The sequence below is a fragment of the Hypanus sabinus genome, chromosome 19 (assembly GCF_030144855.1).
Source record: "Hypanus sabinus isolate sHypSab1 chromosome 19, sHypSab1.hap1, whole genome shotgun sequence".
NCBI classification, from domain to species: domain Eukaryota; kingdom Metazoa; phylum Chordata; class Chondrichthyes; order Myliobatiformes; family Dasyatidae; genus Hypanus; species Hypanus sabinus.
The window spans coordinates 640,007-659,398 of record NC_082724.1 but is presented as its reverse complement, the minus strand read 5'-3'; the positions used below and the strand labels follow the sequence as shown (position 1 = coordinate 659,398).

At 47.0% G+C, this 19,392-nt stretch overlaps 1 protein-coding gene across 8 annotated transcripts in view; it reads right to left on the bottom strand.

Annotated features, from left to right (window-relative positions):
* LOC132377651 (protein kinase C delta type-like) overlaps positions 1–19,392 on the bottom strand; it is a 135,364-nt gene that overhangs the window by 54,425 nt on the left and 61,547 nt on the right. For all 8 annotated transcript variants that reach the window (XM_059943854.1, XM_059943847.1, XM_059943850.1 and 5 more), the window contains 3 exons: positions 7,597–7,729; positions 7,158–7,357; positions 837–897 (listed from right to left, as the gene is read on the bottom strand). In XM_059943854.1, coding sequence (XP_059799837.1) covers positions 837–897; positions 7,158–7,357; positions 7,597–7,711 — 376 coding nt within the window. In that variant the 5' untranslated portion in view covers positions 7,712–7,729. The remainder of the gene's footprint in view (positions 1–836; positions 898–7,157; positions 7,358–7,596; positions 7,730–19,392) is intronic.

Sequence of the window (19,392 nt, the reverse complement as noted above, 5' to 3'; positions counted from 1 at the left end):
TATGTTACACTTTATGAAGTTCTGTTTAGGCCTCATTTAGGTGTTCAGCTCTGGTCATCCTATTATGGGAAGTATGTGGTGGTTTTGGAGAGGATGCAGAAGGGGTTTCCAGGATGCTGCCTAGCTTGGTGGTTACATGCTATGAGGAGAGGTTCGATAAGCTAGTATTGTTCTCTAGAGTGATGGAGACTGAGTGGAGATTTGATAGGAGTTTATAAAATTACGTAAGGCACAAATAGAATAGATAGCCAACTTCTTTTTCCAAGAATTGAAATGTCTAGCACAAGAGGGTGGGAGGTGGGGGGAGAATACAAAGGAGATGTGCAAGGCAAGCTCTTTCCCCCACATTGAGTGATAGGTGCCTGGAATGTGCTGGAAACAAACAGCATTGGGGCATTTTAAAAAAAACCTTGAAACTGCTGAGAAGGTGAACTTGCGGGGAAGAGGTTTTAGATTAATTCGAAGTTATTGGCTTAGACAGTTTGGCCTGTTCTGTGCTAAATCAGGGTTGACTGACACCACAGTTTCATCATGCCGATAAAACCTGTCAGTTTAGCAGCATCTGTGGAGTCAAAGGAATGGTTGATCTACTGGGACAATACCCTGCAATCTCTTGTCTCTCCTAACAACTCTGCCTTCTTCATGATTAAGAATGCTGGCTCTGGTCAGCTCCACGATCCAAGTTCACTCCAAGACCAGGCGGCATCTGGTGTAGATTCACACTGACTATTTGAGGAAAAAGTTAATTAAACTATTTCTCATCTCTATTGGCCAATAGCAGCAAAAGTTCAGCAAAAGGCACACTTCATAGCTCTGGCCAAGTCATAGAATCTTACCTGTATCCTCCAGGAATAACTGCACTGCCATCAGCACTTTGCCTTGAGGTTGGAGATCCAACTGCAGAAAGAGGAACTCCAATAAATATTGTAACTGCTTCTCACGCACCCAGTTCAAAGCCCCACCTCTGGTCACACATGTGCTCCTGGGCAATGCATCATCCAAACTCGAGAATCAGAGGCAACAAATTTGCTAGAGGAACTCAATGCACTGAGGCCGCTTTAATAATGTCTCTTCCCTCAGTTCCCATGATATCCCCTTCACCCACATAGCATTCAAGGAACAACATTCAACACATCACCTCCTTCCACAATGAGCTCTCACTGGATGGGGAAACAGAGGAGATTTCAATAGAGAGGGATCATCTGTACTACCTTCTGGAACTTGGAGGGAGTCCACTAGCACACCTTCAACAGGTGGGGCATGCTCAGAAGAGTTATTCTGGACCCTGCCTGTCAACTGAGAGTTGACGGACCTTTCCCTCAGCTCTGCACCAGGCAGGGAGGGGAGGTACCATGGGAGTGGAAGTGGAAACATGGAACAAATCTAAGCATCTTCTGATGTGTCCCTGCACACTGAGAGGCAAATACAACTTCTCCTCATTCAACAATACCACTATTATTGGCAGAATCTCAGATGGTGTACAGGAGTGAGATACATTGAGTGATGTCACTTCAGGAAGGGCCTATTGGAAGAACACACTTCAATCCTCACTGAAGGGTCATCAGTGGAAAGAGTGAGCAGCCTCAAGGTCAAACATCTCAATGATTTGTCCTGGGCCCAACACATTGAATGAATCACAAAGCCGGCTTACCAGTGGCTATAATTCATTACGAGTTTCAAGACATTTTATTACATCACCAAAGACTAGCAAATTTCTACAAAGGTGCGGTGGAAAGCTCCAATGCACAGGATCAAAAGAGGCTGCAGAGGGTTGTAGGTTCAGCCAGCTCCATCTTTAGAGCAAGCTTTCCCACCATCGAGGGCATCTTCAAAAGGTGACATCTCCAGAAGGCAGCACGATTCATTCAGGACCCTCACCATCCAGAACATGCCTCTTCTCATTACTATCATCAAGGTGGTGGTACAGGAGCCTGAGGACACACTCTCAATGGTGAATAGGTGAATTGACTTTATTTCTTACATTCTTCACATACATGAGGAGTAAAAATCTTTATGTTACATCTCTGTCTAAATGTACAATCACAGTAATTTATAATAAATAGAACAATCAGTGTAACATAGAAATACACTTAAATCAGCATGAGTTAATCAGTCAGATGGCCTGGTGGAAGAAGCCACTCTGGAGCCTGTTGGTCCTGGCTTTTATGCTGTGGTACCTTTTCCTGGACGGGAGCAGCTGGAATAGATTGTAATTGGGGTAACTCAGGTCCCCAATGATCCTTTGGGCCCTTTTCTCACACATCTTTGTAAATGTCCTGAATCATGAGAAGTTCATAACTACAGATGCGCTGGGCTGTCTGCACCACTCCACAAAATCCTGCGATTAAGGGAGGTACTGTTCCCATACCAAGCAGTGATGCAGCCAGTCAGGATGTTCACAATTGTGGGCTTGTAGAAAGATCTTAGGACTTGTAGGCCCACACCAAACTTCCTCAACCGTCTGAGGTGAAAGAGGTGCCGTTGTGCCTTTTTCACCACATGGCTGGTGTGTACAGACCATGTGAGGACCTCAGTGATGTGGATGTCGAGGAACTTAAAGCTGTTTACCCTCTCAATCCCAGATCCACTGATGTCAATAGGGGTTAGTCTGTCTCCATTCCTCCTGTAGTCCACAAACCAGCTCCTTTGTTTTTTGAAACATTGTTGTTTTCTTGACACCATTATGTCAGAGATGATAAAGTTGTCGGATAAATGCATGGAGGATGAACGTGTGGCTGAGGGATTGGAGCAGGGGGCAGGGATTCAAGTTTCTGGATAATTGGGACCTCTTTTGGAGCAGGTGTGACCTGTACAATAAGGACGAGTTACACTTGAATCCTAGGGGAACCAATATCCTGGCAGGAAGGTTTAATAGAGCAGGGGGATGGGAACCGGAATGATGGAGCAGAGAAGAGGAAAACAGAAATAGATCTAAGGTAGTGAGCAGTAAGGATATCAGGAAGGACAGGCGGGTGATGGAGAAAATTTGCAGCCATTGGGATGAGTTGTAGTGCAATCAGTGCAAAAAGTACCAAATACTGGACATAAGGTGTTATACTTAAATGCATGCAGCATAAGGAATAAGGTGGATGATCTTGTTGTACAGTTACAGATTGGCAGGTATGATATTGTAGCCATCACTGAGACGTGGCTAAAGGATGCATGTCTCTGGGAGCTGAACGTCCAAGGATACACGGTGTATCGGAAGGATAGGCAGGTAGGCAGAGGGGCTGGCGGAGCCTTAACGGTAAGAAATGATATTAAATCATTAGAAAGAGTTGTCATAGGATCGGAAGGTACAGAATGGGTTGAGCTAAGAAATCGCAGGGGTAAAAGGACCCTGATGACAGTTATCTAGACCTCCAAACAGCTGCAGTGATGTGGACTACAAATTACAACAGGAAATAGAAAAGGCTTGCCAGAAGGGCAGTGTTATGATAATTATAGGGGATGTTAACATGTGAGTGGATTGGGAAAATCAGATTGGCACTGGACCTCAACAGAGAGAATTTGTAGAATGTCTACGAGATGGCTTTTTAGAACAGCTTGTTGAGCCCACTAGGGGATCAGCTGTACTGGATCGGGTATTGTGTAATGAACCAGAGGTGATTAGAGAGATGGAAGTGAAGGAACCCTTAGGAGGCAGTGATCACAACATGATTGAGTTCATTGTGAAATCTGAGAAAGAGAAGCCGAAATCCGATGTGTCGGTATTTCAGTGGAGTAAGGGAAATTGCAGTGGCATGAGAGAGGAACTGGCCAAGGTTGACTGGAAAGGGACACTAGCGGGAAGGATGGCACAGCAGCACTGGCTGGAGTTTATGTGAGAAGCGAGGAAGGTGCAAGACAGATATATTCCAAAGAAGAAGAAATTTTCGAATGGAAAAAGGATGCAACCATGGCTGACAAGAGAAGTCAAAGCCAAAGTAAAAGCAAAGCAGAGGTCATACAAGGAAGCAAAAATTAGTGGGAAGACAGAGGATTGGGAAGTTTTTAAAAGCTTACAAAAGGAAACTAAGAAGGTCATTAAGAGGGAAAAGATGAACTATGAAAGGAAGCTAGCAAATAATATCAAAGAGGATATTAAAAGCTTTCTCGAGTATATAAAGAGTAAAAGACAGATGAGAGTAGATATAGGACCAATAGAAAATGATGCTGGAGAAATTGTAATGGGAGATAAGGAGATAGCAGAGGAACTGAATGAGTATTTTGCATCAGTCTTTACTGAGGAAGACATTAGCAATATACTGGACATTCAAGGGTGTCGGGGAAGAGAAATATGCGCAGTCACAATTACGACAGAGAAAGTACTCAGGAAGCTGAATAGTCTAAGGGTAGATAAATCTCCCGGACCAGATGGAATGCACCCTCGTGTTCTGAAGGAAGTAGCAGTAGAGATTGCGGAAGCATTAGCAATGATCTTTCAAAAGTCGATAGATTCTGGCCTGGTTCCGGAGGACTGGAAGATTGCAAATGTCACTCCGCTATTTAAGGGGGCAAGGAAGCAAAAAGGAAATTATAGACCTGTTAGCTTGACATGGTGGTTGGGAAGTTGTTGGAGTCGATTGTCAAGGATGAGGTTACGGAGTACTTGGAGGCATATGACAAGATAGGCAGAACTCAGCATGGTTTCCTTAAAATCCTGCCTGACAAACCTAGTGCAATTTTTTGAGGAAATTACAAGTAGGCTAGACAAGGGAGATGTAGTGGATGTGGTGTATTTGGATTTTCAGAAGGCCTTTGACAAGGTGCCGCACATGAGGCTGCTAAACAAGAGCCCATGAAATTACGGGAAAGTTACATACATGCATAGAGCATTGGTTGATTGGCAGGAAACAGAGAGTGGGAATAAAGGGATCCCATTCTGGTTGGCTGCCGGTTACCAGTGGTGTTCCACAGGGGTCCGCGTTGGGGTCACTTCTTTTTAAGTTGTACATCAATGATTTGGATTATGGAATAGATGGCTTTGTGCCTAAGTTTGCTGATGATACAAAGATAGGTGGAGGGGCCGGTAGTACTGAGGAAATGGAGTCTGCAGAGAGACTCGGATAGATTGGGGGAATGGGCAAAGAAATGGCAAATGAATTACAATGTCGAAAAATGTACGGTCATGCACTTCGATAGAAGAAATAAACAGGCAGACTAGTATTTAAATGGGGAGAGAATTCAAAGTTCTGAGATGCAACGGGACTTGGGAGTTCTTGTGCAGGATACCCTTAAGGTTAACCTCCAGGTTGAGTCGGTGGTGAAGAAGGCGAATGCAATGTTGGCATTCACTTAGAGAGGAATAGAGTATAAGAGCAGGGTGTAATGTTGGGGCTCTATAAGGCACTGGTAAGACCTCACTTGGAATACCGTGTGCAGTTTTGGGTTCCTTATTTAAGAAATAATGTGCTGACATTGGAGAGGGTTCAGAGAAGATTCACTAGAATGATTCTGGGAATGAGAGGGTTAACATATGAGGAACGTTTGACCGCTCTTGGACTGTACTCCTTGGAGTTTAGAAGAATGAGGGGGGACCTCATAGAAACATTTTGAATGTTGAAAGGCATGGACAGAGTGGATGAGGCAAAGTTGTTTCCCATAGTGGGGGAGTCTAGTACGAGAGGACATGACTTGAGGATTGCAGGGCACCCATTCAGAACAGAGATGCGAAAAAAATTTTTAGCCAGAGGGTGATGAATCTATGGAATTTGTTGCCATGGGCGACAGTGGAGGCCAAGTCATTGGGTGTATTTAAGGCAGAGATTGATAAGAATCTGAGTAGTCAGGGCATCAAAGGTTATGGTGAGAAGGCAGGGGAATGGGACTGCCTTCAAGGGAGAATGGATCATCTCATGATGAAATGGCGGAGCAGACTCGATGGGCCAAATGGCCGACTTCTGCTCCTTTGTCTTATGACTCCTCGTTATTGTTTGAGATTAGTTCAATCAATGTAGTGTAGTCAGCAAATTTAATTAACAGATTAGAGCTGTGGGTGGCAACACAGTCATGGGTATACAGGGAGTAAAGGAAGGGGCTTAGGACACAGCCCTGAGGGGCTCCTGTGTTGAGAATCAGAGGGGTGGAGGTGAGGGAGCCCACTCTTACCACCTGCCAGTGATCTGACAGGAAGTCCAGGATCCAGCTGCACAGGGCAGGGTAAAGGCAAAGGTCTCTGAGCTTCTTGTCGATCCTGAATGGAATTATGGTGTTGAATGCTGAACTGTAGTCCAAGAACAGCTTTCTCAGGTGAGTGTCCTTCTTCTGCAGATGTGTAAGATGAGTGGAGCAGTGGCTATTGTGTCACCTATGATTGGTTGTATCAGTAGGTGAATTGTAGGGGCTCCAGTGTGGGTGGTAGCATGCTGAAAATGTAGTCCTTGGCCAGCCTCTCAAAGCATTTGCTTATTATTGAGGTGAGTGTGACAGGCCGCCAGTCGTTCAGGCATGTTACCTTGATCTTTTTATATGCAGGGACAATAGTGGATAATTTGAAGCAGGAAGGCACTCTACACGGGGAAATGGAGATTCAGGAATAGCTGCTTCCCCTGCACTACTACATTTTTGAAAGGTCCATGCACCTATGAACATTACCTTAATTTATTTTTCCCACACTATTTATTAAACTGTATGTCTTACAATGTATTGCTACCACAAAACAAGAAATTTCACGGTACATGTTAGTGATAATAAACCCGATTCTGATTCAGTTAAAGGGTGTATGTAGCAAACTTGACAGAAACGGCTCTGTCATTGCTAACCATTGTACCCATTGGTAACTAATCACTGATCAACCATCACTGAGTCCAGAGCCTCATGCTTCAGGCATTGAAAGTCTCATGCTCCCACACCCATCAGGTGTGAAGAGAGACACCAATGAACAGTGCCTGTTCTGACTACTAGCTGGACCATTGCAGGAATCCCTAATCTTTTACAGAGACTCCTGAAGATCCCCAGAAGCTCTGAAAGAGATGGTAAACTGTAAATCAGCCCCTCACTCATCTCCACGTCTATCTTCCTCAGGGTTCATCACAGCCAACAGCTGACACACCCACAGGCATCTCAAACATACCAACTGGACCACTTCTCCGAATAGTCCACTACCAGCATACTCTGACCAGACACACCAACCATCCCTGTCAACCTCAAATGTGACCATCTCTGACTGGACTCACCCAGAATTCTGCTTTCCCGTTGCCTTTCTTACAACGCTCAGCAAGGACAGAGACCCCAACCGTAACCTCAGACAGGGGCTCCTCGGCACTCCCCATCAGGACGATCTGGATTACCCGGCCCTCGTAGATGTGAGCATCAAAGGAAGACTTCCAGTCTGGGTACATAGTCGGCTTCTTCTGCATCAGGGTCTTACCGCGCTCTGCCGGTACAAAGTGCAGGGTCATGAGGAACCACAGATCTGGGGAGATAGGGGAAGGCAGGTGATGGGGCAGGCAGCAGAGAGGGGGTGGGAGCAAGGAGGATGATTCTGTGAAAGTGGAGTGGAAGGGGTGGGCGGGAAGTCCTGGAGAATTGGATGGAGCCAATGGAACCTTGAAGCACAGCTGGATATCATTTGCCTGTATCATGAACCTCCCACATTGGACCCGGGTGTATTACCTGTGGTCATAGCCTCCTTCATCTTCACAGCGATGAATGGTTGCTGACCCTCAGCGACATTTGTGGCGAGGCCAAGCTCATATGAACTGAAGGAGATGCGCAGGAACGGAGCCATGACAGAGTGGCGGGAGGCCTGGAGAGAGTGACAGAAGCAAAGGTTGAGTACGACACATTCACAGATAATCCCAGAGAACACTGACTAGTTTGTGCACACATCCACAAACCCCCCCCGCCCAACCCCCATACTGTCTGACAACACAAAATACATCATCTATCATGCAGATCCATGTCAAAGAGTGATCCCTTGTACTGTACTCCAGTGTTATACAGTGACAGACCCATCCCCACCGGTACCATACTCCGGTGTTATACAGTGACAGACCCATCCCCACTGGTACCGTACCCTGATGTTATACAGTGACAGACCCGTCCCCACTGGTACCGTACCCTGATATTATACAGTGACAGACCCATCCCCACCAGTACCATACTCCGGTGTTATACAGTGACAGACCCATCCCCACTGGTACCGTACCCTGATGTTATACAGTGACAGATCCGTCCCCACCGGTACCCTAGCCCGGTGTTATACAGTGACAGACCTGACCCCATCGGTACCCTAGCCTGGTGTTATACAGTGACAGACCCGTCCCCACTGGTACTGTACCCTGGTGTTATACAGTGACAGACCCACTCCCACCAGTACCGTACCCTGGTGTTATACAGTGACAGACCCACTCCCACCAGTACCGTACCCCAGTGTTATACAGTGACAGTACCATACCCCGGTGTTATACAGTGACAGACCCACTGCCACTGGTACTGTACCCTGATGTTATACTGTGACAGACCCGTCCCCACCGGTACCCTAGCCTGGTGTTATACAGTGACAGACCCATCCCCACCGGTACCCTAGCCTGGTGTTATACAGTGACAGACCCGTCCCCACTGGTACTGTACCCTGGTGTTATACAGTGACAGACCCACTCCCACCAGTACCGTACCCTGGTGTTATACAGTGACAGACCCACTCCCACCAGTACCATACCCCGATATTATACAGTGACAGTACCATACCCCGGTGTTATACAGTGACAGACCCACTGCCACTGGTACTGTACCCTGATGTTATACAGTGACAGACCCGTCCCCACCGGTACCCTAGCCTGGTGTTATACAGTGACAGACCCATCCCCCACCGGTACCGTACCCTGATGTTATACAGTGACAGACCCGTCCCCACCGGTACCCTAGCCCGGTGTTATACAGTGACAGACCTGACCCCATCGGTACCGTACCCTAGTGTTATACAGTGACAGACCCATCCCCACTGGTACCATACCACGGTGTTATACAGTGACAGACCCATCCCCACTGGTAACATACCCTGGTGTTATACAGTGACAGACCCACTGCCACCAGTACCATACCCTGGTGTTATACAGTTACAGACCCACTCCCACCAGTACCGTACCCTGGTGTTATACAGTTACAGACCCACTGCCACCAGTACCGTACCCTGGTGTTATACAGTTACAGACCCACTCCCACCAGTACCGTACCCTGGTGTTATACAGTTACAGACCCACTCCCACCAGTACCATACCCTGGTGTTATACAGTGACAGACCCACTGCCACCAGTACCATACCTCGGTGTTATACAGTGACAGACTCGTCCCCACCGGTACCGTACCCCGGTGTTATACAGTGACACACCTGTACCCTGGTGTTGTATAGTGACAGGCCCATCCCCACATGTTAAACAATGACAGACCCTGTCCTCACCAGTACCGTACCCCGGTGTTATACAGTGACAGACTCATCCCCAACCAAACCATACCTCAGTGTTAGTACATAGAACAGTACAGCACAGGTACAAGCCCTTCAATTCACAATGTTGTGCCAAAACAATTAGATTAGCAATCAACTGACCAAATAAACTAATCCCTTCTGCATATGCAATGTCAATGTGTCTCATAATAATCCCTACCACCAACCCCAGGCCGCATATTCCAGCCACCCACCACTGTGTAAAAGACTTGACCCTCACATCTCCTTTAAATCAACCCCCTTTCATCTAAAATGCATTCCCTCTGGTATTAGACATTTAAACCTTGGAACAAGATATTGTCTATATCTACTCTATTTATACCTCTTGTAATCTTATAAACCTCTATCAGATCTTCCCTTAGCCTCCAGAGAAAACAACCCAAGTTTGTCCGACCTCTCATTATAGCACATGCTCTCTAATCCAGCAACATCTTGATAAGCGACTCCTGCACACTCTCCAAAGTCTCCATCAGACACAGGATCAGAATTAGGCCATTCAGCCCATCAAGTCCACTCTGCTATTTCATCATGGCTGATCCCAGATCCTATTTAACCCCATACACCTGCCCTCTAACTACATCCCATGATATTCCAGCCAATCAGGAAACTATCAACTTCCACTTTGAATGAACCTACAGACTTGGCCTCCACCACAGAGCATTCCACAGCTTCATCACTCTATGGCTTAAGAAAAAAATCCTCCTTACCTCTGTTTTAAAAGGTTGCACCTCAAATTTGAGGCTGTGCCCTTTAGTTCTGGATACCCCCATCATCCTCTCCACATTAACCCTATCTAGTCCTTTCAACATTCTGTTGGTTTCAATTAATTCCCCATGCATTCTACTAAATTCCAGTGAGTACAGGTCCAAAGCCGCCAGACACTCCTCATATGTTAACCCCTTCATTCCCAGAATAATCCTTGTCAACCTGCTCTGGACTCTCTCCAATGACAACACATTCTTTCTGAGATAAGGGGCCCAAAACTGTTGACAATACTCCAAATATTGTCTGACTAGTTTCTTACAAAGCTTCAGCATTATCTACCTGCTTTTCTATTCTATTCCCCTTGAAATAAATGCCAACATTGCATTTGCTTTCTTTACCACAGACTCCACCTGTGTATTCACCTTCTGCATGTCTTGAACGAGCACTCCTGTCCTTTGCACCTCTGATGTTTAAATTTTTTCCACATTTAGAAAAGAGTTTTCACTATTGTTCCTTTTATCAAAATGCATTTTAATACATTTACCAACACTGTATTCCACCTGCCACTTTTTTTGCCCATTCTTCCAATTTGTCTAAGTCCTGCTGCAATCACATTGCTTCCTCAGCACCACCTACTCCTCCACCCACCTTCATAACATTCGCAAACTTTTGCCACAAAGCCATCAATTCCATTATCTAAATCACTGACAGTCAATATGAAAAGTAGTGGTCCCAATACTGACCCCGAGGAACACCACTAATCACCAGCAGCCAAACGGAAATGGTTGCCTCTCGCCTGTCAGCCATTCTTGCCATTCTTCTATCCACACCAGTATATTTTCTGTAACACCATACAATTTTATCTTGTTAAGCAGCCTCATGTGAGACACCTTATCAAATGCCTTCTGAAAATCTAAGTAAATGGCATCCACTGCCTCTCCTCTGTCCATCCTGCTTGTTGCCTCCTTGAAGAACTCTAACAAATTTGTCAGGCAAGATTTCCCTTTACAGAAACCATGCTGACAGTTTAATTTTATCATTAGTCTCATGGACCTCTAGCAAACTGCTAATATCTTCCACAGTAGAGACTGGTGCAAAGTACCCATTAAGTTAATCTATTATTTCTTTGTTTGCCCATTACTACCACACCAGCATCACTTTCCAGAGGACCAATATCAACTCTCACTTCTCTTTTATTCTTTATATAACTGAAAAAAATTAGCATCCTGCAGTAAAGTACCAGTGTTAGGGACAGACCCATATCCTACAGTAACGTAGCAATGTTAGGGGACAGACCCACACCCTGCAGTAACGCATCAGTGTTAGGACACAAACCCACACCCTGCAATAATGTACCCCACAGACCCACACCCAGCAGTAACGTACCAGCGTTAGGGGACAAACTTGCACCCAATACTGTAGCTGAGTACACACTACCTGGAAGGATGTTGGAGACAGTTATTCTCACCACATTTTAGAGTTTGGATAAACATTTAGAACACAATGCAAAGAAGGTGTGATGTGCAAACACGAGGAAATCTGCAGATGCTGGAAATTCAAACAACAACACACACAAAATGCTGGTGGAACACAGCAGGCCAGGCAGCATCTATAGGGAGAAGCACTGTTGACGTTTCGGGCCAAGACCCTTCATCAGGACTAACTAAAAGGAAAGACAGTAAGAGATTTGAAAGTAGTGGGGGGAGGGGGAAATGCGAAATGATAGGAGAAGACCGGAGGGGGTGGGATGAAGCTAAGAGCTGGAAAGATGATTGGCGAAAGTGATACAGAGCTGGAGAAGAGAAAGAATCATGGGACAGGAGGCCTCGGGTGAAAGGGAGGGGGGAAGCACCAGAGGGAGATGGAGAACAGGCAAACAACTAAATATGTCAGGGATGGGGTAAGAAGGGGAGGACAGGCATTAACAGAAGTTAGAGAAGTCAATGTTCATGCCATCAGGTTGGAGGCTACCCAGCCAGTATATAAGGTGTTGTTCCTCCAACCTGAGTTTGGATTCATTTTGACAGTAGAGGAGGCCATGGATAGACATATCAGAATGGGAATGGGACATGGAATTAAAATGCGTGGCCACTGGGAGATCCTGCTTTTTCTGGCAGACCGAGCGTAGGTGTTTAGCAAAACGGTCTCCCAGTCTGCGTCGGGTCTCACCAATATATAAAAGGCCACACCGGGAGCACCGGACGCAGTATACCACACCCCAGCTGACTCACAGGTGAAGTGTCGCCTCACCTGGAAGGACTGTCTGGGGCCCTGAATGATGGTGAGGGAGGAAGTGTAAGGGCAGGTGTAGCACTTGTTCCGTTTACAAGGATAAGTGCCAGGAGGGAGATCGGTGGGAAGGGATGGGGGGGACGAGTGGACAAGGGAATTGCGTAGGGATCGCTCCCTGCGAAAAGCAGAAAGAGAGGGGGAGGGAAAGATGTGCTTGGTAGTGGGATCCCATTGGAGGTGGCGGAAGTTACGGAGAATTATACGTTGGACCTGGAGGCTGGTGTCGTGGTAGGTGAGGACAAGGGAAACCCTATCCCGAGTGGGGTGGCAGGTGGATGGGGTGAGGGCAGATGTGCGGGAAATGGGAGAGATGCATTTGAGAGCAGAGTTGATGGTGAAGCCCCTTTGTTTAAAAAAGGAAGACATCTCCTTCATCCTGGAATGAAAAGCCTCATCCTGAGAGCAGGTGCGGCGGAGACGGAGGAATTGCGAGAAGGTGATAGCATTTTTGCAAGAGACAGGGTGGGAAGAGGAATAGTCCAGGTAGCTGTGAGAGTCCGTAGGCTTATAGTAGATATCAGTAGATAGGCCGTCTCCAGAGATGGAGACAGAAAGATCAAGAAAGGGGAGGGAGGTGTCGGAAATGGACCAGGTAAATTTGAGGGCAGGGTGAAAGTTGGGGGCAAAGTTAATGAAGTCGACGAGCTCAGCATGCGTGCAGGAGGCAGTGCCAATGCAGTCGTCGATGTAGCGAAGGAAAAGAGGGGGACGGATACCCATATAGACTTGGAACATGGACTGTTCCACAAAGCCAACAAAAAGGCAGGCATAACCGGGACCCATACGGGTGCCCATGGCTACACCCTTGGTTTGGAGGAAGTGGGAGGAGCTAAAGGAGAAATTATTGAGAGTAAGAACTAATTCCGCTAGACAGAGGAGAGTGGTGCTAGAGGGGAATTGGTTAGGTCTGGAATCCAAAAAAAAGCGAAGAGCTTCGAGACCATCTCAGTGGGGGATGGAGGTATATAGGGACCGGACGTCCATGGTGAAAATAAGGCGGTGGGGGCCAGGGAACTTAAAATCATTGAAAAAATTCAAAGCGTGAAAAGTGTCATGAACTTAGTTGGGAAGAGATTGAACAAGGAGGGATAAGACGGTCTCAAGGTTTGTAGAAATTAGTTCAGTGGGGCAGGAGCAAGCTGAGACAATAGGTCTACCTGGACAGGCAGGTTTGTGGATCTTGGGTAGGAAGTGCGGGGTGTGGGAACTATTAGGTTGGTGGCAGTGGGTGGGAGATCCCCAGAGCTGATAAGGTTGGTGATGGTATAGGAGACAGTGGCCTGGAGCTCCTTAGTGGGGTCATGATCAAGGGGTAAATAAGAGGAGGTATCAGAGAGTTGTCACTGTGCCTCGGCCAGGTAGAGGTCAGTACGCCAGACAACAACAGCTCCCCCCTTATCAGCGGGTTTTATACTGAGGTTGGGATTGGTGCAGAGGGAGCGGAGAGCAGAGCATTCGGAAGGAGTTAGGTCGGAATTGGAACAGGGTGTGGTGAAGTCGAGACAGTTGATGTCCCGTTGGTAATTAGCAATAGAGAGATCCAGGGCAGGCAGAAGACCAGAGCGGGGTGTCCATGAAGAGGAGGAGGATTGAAGACGGGAGAAAGGGTCATCGGTGGGGGTAGGAGAGTCATTGCCAAAGAAGTAATCTCGGAGACGGAGCCGGCGGAAGAAAAGTTCGGCATCATGGCATACGCAGAGCTCACTGAGATGTGGGCGAAGGGGGTCAAAGGTGAGGCCCTTACTGAGGACAGAGTGCTCAGCCTCAGAGGTTTGAAGGTCGGAGGGAATGGTAAACACCCGGCACAGATGACAGATGGGATCACAGGGGGAAGGGAGGCTGGTGGTGTCGGTGGAGAGTTGGGGAGGGTTAATTGGTCTTCGTAAATATACACACACACACACACACACACAATGTTGGAGGAACTCAGCAGGCCAGGCAGCATCTATGGAAAAGAGTAAACAGTCAATGTTTTGGGCTGAGACCCTCCATCACGACTGGAAAAAAAATGAGAAGTTAGAACAAGGAGGTGGGGGAGGGAAGAAAGTAAAAGGTGGTAGGTGATCGGTGAAAACAGAAGAGGGGTGAAGTTAAAAGCTGGAGAGTTGATAGGTGAAAGACAAAGGGGAAATCTGATGGGAGAGGGTAGATGGCCTTGGAAGAATAGGAAGGGGGAGGAGCACCAGAGGGAGGTGATGTGCAGCTAAAGGCTGATTTATATTTCTGTGTAGGCTCTACGCTGTAGCCTACGTAAGTGGCCTATGCCGTTGTGAGCATTTATACTTGTGAGTTGGTGTGTCTGCGTCGCTCTGCAATTCACCACCAAAACACTACTTGGCGGTGGGGTTTCTATGCCACTGTGTTGAGCTTGTTCGTGTTGAGTTTCTTTGTGTACTTCAAACAATGGCGACTGAAACTGAGTGCATCATGTTGGAGTTGGAGCCAATAAATGTTGAGATTACTGCAATGCAGAAAAGAGAGAAGACGTCAGAGGAGGTGGTGTATATGACCATTGAACAGATTGAGGCAAAAGGAGGCTGAATTTTCTGTGCTTGTCCAGCCATTTAGAGACACGGACGAGGAAATGCATTTCAAATATTTTCAGATGTCGGCAGGTAGTTTTGACGATTTGGTTCATCGTTCAGAAGCAACCAGAAATGCAATGCTACCAAGCAGACCAATCACAGTTGTTGCAGTCTGCGTCGCTGCAACTTGTAGTTACATTTTTTGGTGAGGTGCGCGTCAGGTTATGGCGTAGGGTATGGGATAGATTTGACACAGAGATATAAATTGGCCTTAAGGAGATGGGAAGAGGTGAGAGACAGAAAGTACAATGGGGAATGGTGAGAGGGAGGAGCAATTACTGGAAATTGGAGAAAACAATGTTCATGCCATCAGGTTGGAGGATACCCAGAAGGAATACAGAGTGTTGCTTCTCCAACTTGACTGTGACCTCATCGCAGCAGTACAGGAGGCCATAGACTAATGCTGGAATGGGAATGGGAAGTAGAATTGAAGTGGATGGCCACTGGGAGATCCCGCTTTTTCTGGCAGATGGAGTAGCTGCTCAACAAAGCAGTTCCACAACCTATGTTGGGTCTCACCAATGTACAGGAAGCCACAACAGGAGCACCAAATACAGCAGATGGCCCCAACAGACTCTCAGATGAAATACTGCCTCACCTGGAAAGACTGAATGGTAGTGAGAGAGGTGGTGGAGAGGCTGGTATGGCACTTACTCTGCTTGCGTAGGGAGCGATCGCTGTGGAAAGCAGAAGTGGGGGGGAGGGAAAGATGTACAGGGTGCTGGGATCCCATTGGAGATGGTGAATGTTACAGAGAATTATGTGCTGGACATGGAGGCTATGGGGGTAGTAGCTGAGGACAAGAAGAACCCTATCTTTAGTGGGGGTCGCAGGACGATGGGGTGAGGGCAAATATGTGCAAAATATTTCCTCGGTCATTTCTCTGGCAGTTTGAACGGGGCACGACTGTGCAAGCACGTGAAAGTTGGCCCGTGAGCAACCAGCAGAGTTTAAAAAGCAAGCAGATTAATGGAGCGGGCAACAGAGTAGTGGGAGACAGAGTAGGAAGGCTTTGGCTCAAGAGGCTTCGACCAGCAGAGGCTGAGGACAAGCTTGTTCCCAGTGAAGTAAGACCAGGCAAGTTCCCTCAATAACTCTAATTAACTTAGGAGTAGGTTAGGGCAGTCGAGTGCTCCACTTGCAGTAGGTGGGAAGTCAGGGCAAGCACAATTGTCCCTGATGATGATACCCGTAAAAGGTGCATCCAGCTGCGGCTCCTGACAAACCGTGTTAGGGAACTGGAGCTGGATGAACTTCAGATCATTCGTGAGGCAGAGGCAGAAATAGACAGGAGTTACAGGGAGATAGTCACCCCTAAGAGTCAGGAGGCAGGTAGCTGGGTGACTGTCAGGAGAGGGAAGGGGAATAAACAGAATGAGCAGAGCACCCCTGCGGCTGTTCCCATCAATAATAAGCATACTGTTTTAGACACTGTTGGTGGGGACGACCTACCAAGGACAAGCTGCAGTGGCTGTGTCTCTGGCACCGAGACTGGACCCTCAGCTCAGAAGGGAAGGAGGGAAAAGAGGAGAGCAGTAGTGATAGGGGATTTGATAGTTAGGGGGACAGATAAGAGGTTCTGTGGAAGAGATCAAGAATCCCGGATGGTCTGCTGTCTCCTTGATGCCAGGTTCCGCGATATCTCGGATTGAGTTCTCAGTATTCTCAAGAGGGAGGGTGAGCAGCCAGATGTCATGGTCCATGTAGGGACCAATGATGTGGACAGGAAGGAGGAGGAGATCCTGTAAAGGGAATTTAGGGAGTTAGGTACAAAGTTGAAGGACAGGACCTCCAGGGTTGCAATCTCAGGATTGCTCCCCGTGCCACGTGCTAGTGAGGCTAGAAATAGGAAGATAATGCAGCTAAATACATGGCTAAGGAGTTGGTGCAGGAGGGAGGGATTCATGCTTCTGGATAATTGGGCCTTGTTCCAGGGAAGGTGGGACCTGTTCCGATGGGGCTGGTTGCACCTGAACTGGAGGGGGACTAACATCCTTGTGGGAAGGTTCGCTAGTGCTACTCCGGGGGGGGGGGGGGTTTAAACTAGATTTGCAGGGGGAGGGGAACCAGAGTAGATAGTGAGGTGGAGGAGGATAAAGGTCATGCAAGAGCTGCAAGTATAGTGCATGGAGTAAAGCCAGATCTAACATTTAAGGAGGCTTTGAGGAAAGAGAAGCAGAATAAAGGGTGTAAAGGTAGTAAGGTAGAAGGGCTAAAGTGTGTGTACTTCAATGCAAGAAGCATCAGGAACAAAGGTGATGAACTGAGAGCTTGGATACATACATGGAATTATGATGTAGTGGCCATTACAGAGTCTTGGCTGGCACCAGGGCAGGAATGGCTTCTCAATATTCCTGGATTTCAGCGCTTTAAAAGGGATAGAAAGGGGGAGAAAAAGGGGAGGAGGGGTGGCATTACTGGTGTGGGATACTATTACAGCTAAAGAAAGGGTGGGTAATGTAGCAGGATCCTCTTTTGAGTAAGTACAGGTGGAACTCAGGAACAGGAAGGGTGCAGTTACTCTACTGGGGGTATTCTATAGGCCCCCTGGTAGCAGCAGAGATACCAAGGAGCAGATTGGGAGGCATATTTTGGAAAGGTGCAAAAACAACAGGGTTGTTATCATGGGTGACTTTAACTTCCCTAATATTGATTGGTACCTGATTAATTCCAATGGTTTAGACAGGGCAGAGTTTGTTCAGTGTGTCCAGGACGGATTCCTGTCACAGTATGTTGACAGGCCGACTGGGGGAATGCCGTACTAGATCTAATATGAGGTAACAAACCGGGTCAGGTAACAGATCTCTCAGTGGGTGAGCATCTGAGGGACAGTGATCACCACTCCATGGCCTTTAGCATTGTCATAGAAAAGGACAGAATCAGACAGGACAGGAAAATTTTTAATTGAGGAAGGGCAAATTATGAGGCTATAAGGCTAGAACTTGCGGGTGTGAATTGGGATGATGTTTTTACAGGAAAATGTACTATGGACATGTGGTCGATGTTTAGGTATCTCTTGCAGGATGTTAGGGATAAATTCTTCCCAGTGAGGAAGATAAAGAATGGTAGGGTGAAGGAACCATGGGTGACAAGTGAGGTGGAGAATCTAGTCAGATGGAAGAAAGCAGCATATGTGAGGTTCAGGAAGCAAGGATCAGATGAGTCTATTGAGGAATATAGGGTAGCAAGAAAGGAGCTTAAGAAGGGGCTGAGGAGAGCAAGAAGGGGGCATGAGAAGGCCTTGGCAAATAGGGTAAAGGAAAACCCAAAGGCATTCTTCAATTATGTGAAGAACAAAAGGATGACAGGAGTAAAAGTAGGACCAATTAGAGGCAAAGGTGGAAAGATGTGCCTGGAGGCTATGGAAGTGAGCGAGATCCTCAATGAATACTTCTCTTCGGTATTCACCAATGAGAAGGAACTTGATGACGGTGAGGACAATATGAGTGAGGTTGATGTTCTGGAGCATGTTGATATTAAGGGAGAGGAGGTGTTGGAGTTGTTAAAATACATTAGGGCAAATAAGTCCTCGGAGCCTGACAGAATATTCCCCAGGCTGCTCCATGAGGTGAGGGAGAAGATTGCAGAGCCTCTGGCTAGGATCTTTATGTCCTCGTTGTCCACGGGAATGGTACTGAAGGATTGGAGGGAGGCGAATGTTGTCCCCTTGTTCAAAAAAGGTAGTATGGATAGTCCAGGTAATGATAGACCAGTGAGCCTTACATCTGTGGTGGGAAAGCTGTTGGAAAAGATTCTTAGAGATAGGATCTATGAGCATTTAGAGAATCATGATCTGATCAGGGACAGTCAGCATAGCTTTGTGAAGGGCAGATAGTGTCTAACAAGCCTGATAGAGTTCCTTGAAGAGGTGACCAGGCATATAGATGAGGGTACTGCAGTGGATGTGATCTACATGGATTTTAGTAAGGCATTTGACAAGATTCCACATGGAGTGTGGAGTGTTATGGAGATCTTATGGAGAGCTTATGGAGTGTTAGCTTTCATAAGTCGAGGGACAGAGTTTAAGAGTCGCAGTTTAAGACAATAGACAATAGGTGCAGAAGTAGACCATTCGGCCCCTCGAGTCTGCACCGCCATTCTGAGATCATGGCTGATCATTCACTATCAATACCCAGTCCCTGCCTTGTCCCCATATCCCTTGATTCCCCTATCCATCAGATATCTATCCAGCTCCTTCTTGGAAGCATCCAGAGAATTGGCCTCCACCGTCTTCCGAGGCAGTGCATTCCACACCTCTACAACTCTCTGGGAGAAGAAGCTCTTCCTCAACTCTGTTTTAAATAACTGACCTCTTATTCTCAATCCATGCCCTCTGGTACTGGACTCTCCCAACATCTGGAACATATTTCCTGCCTCAATCCT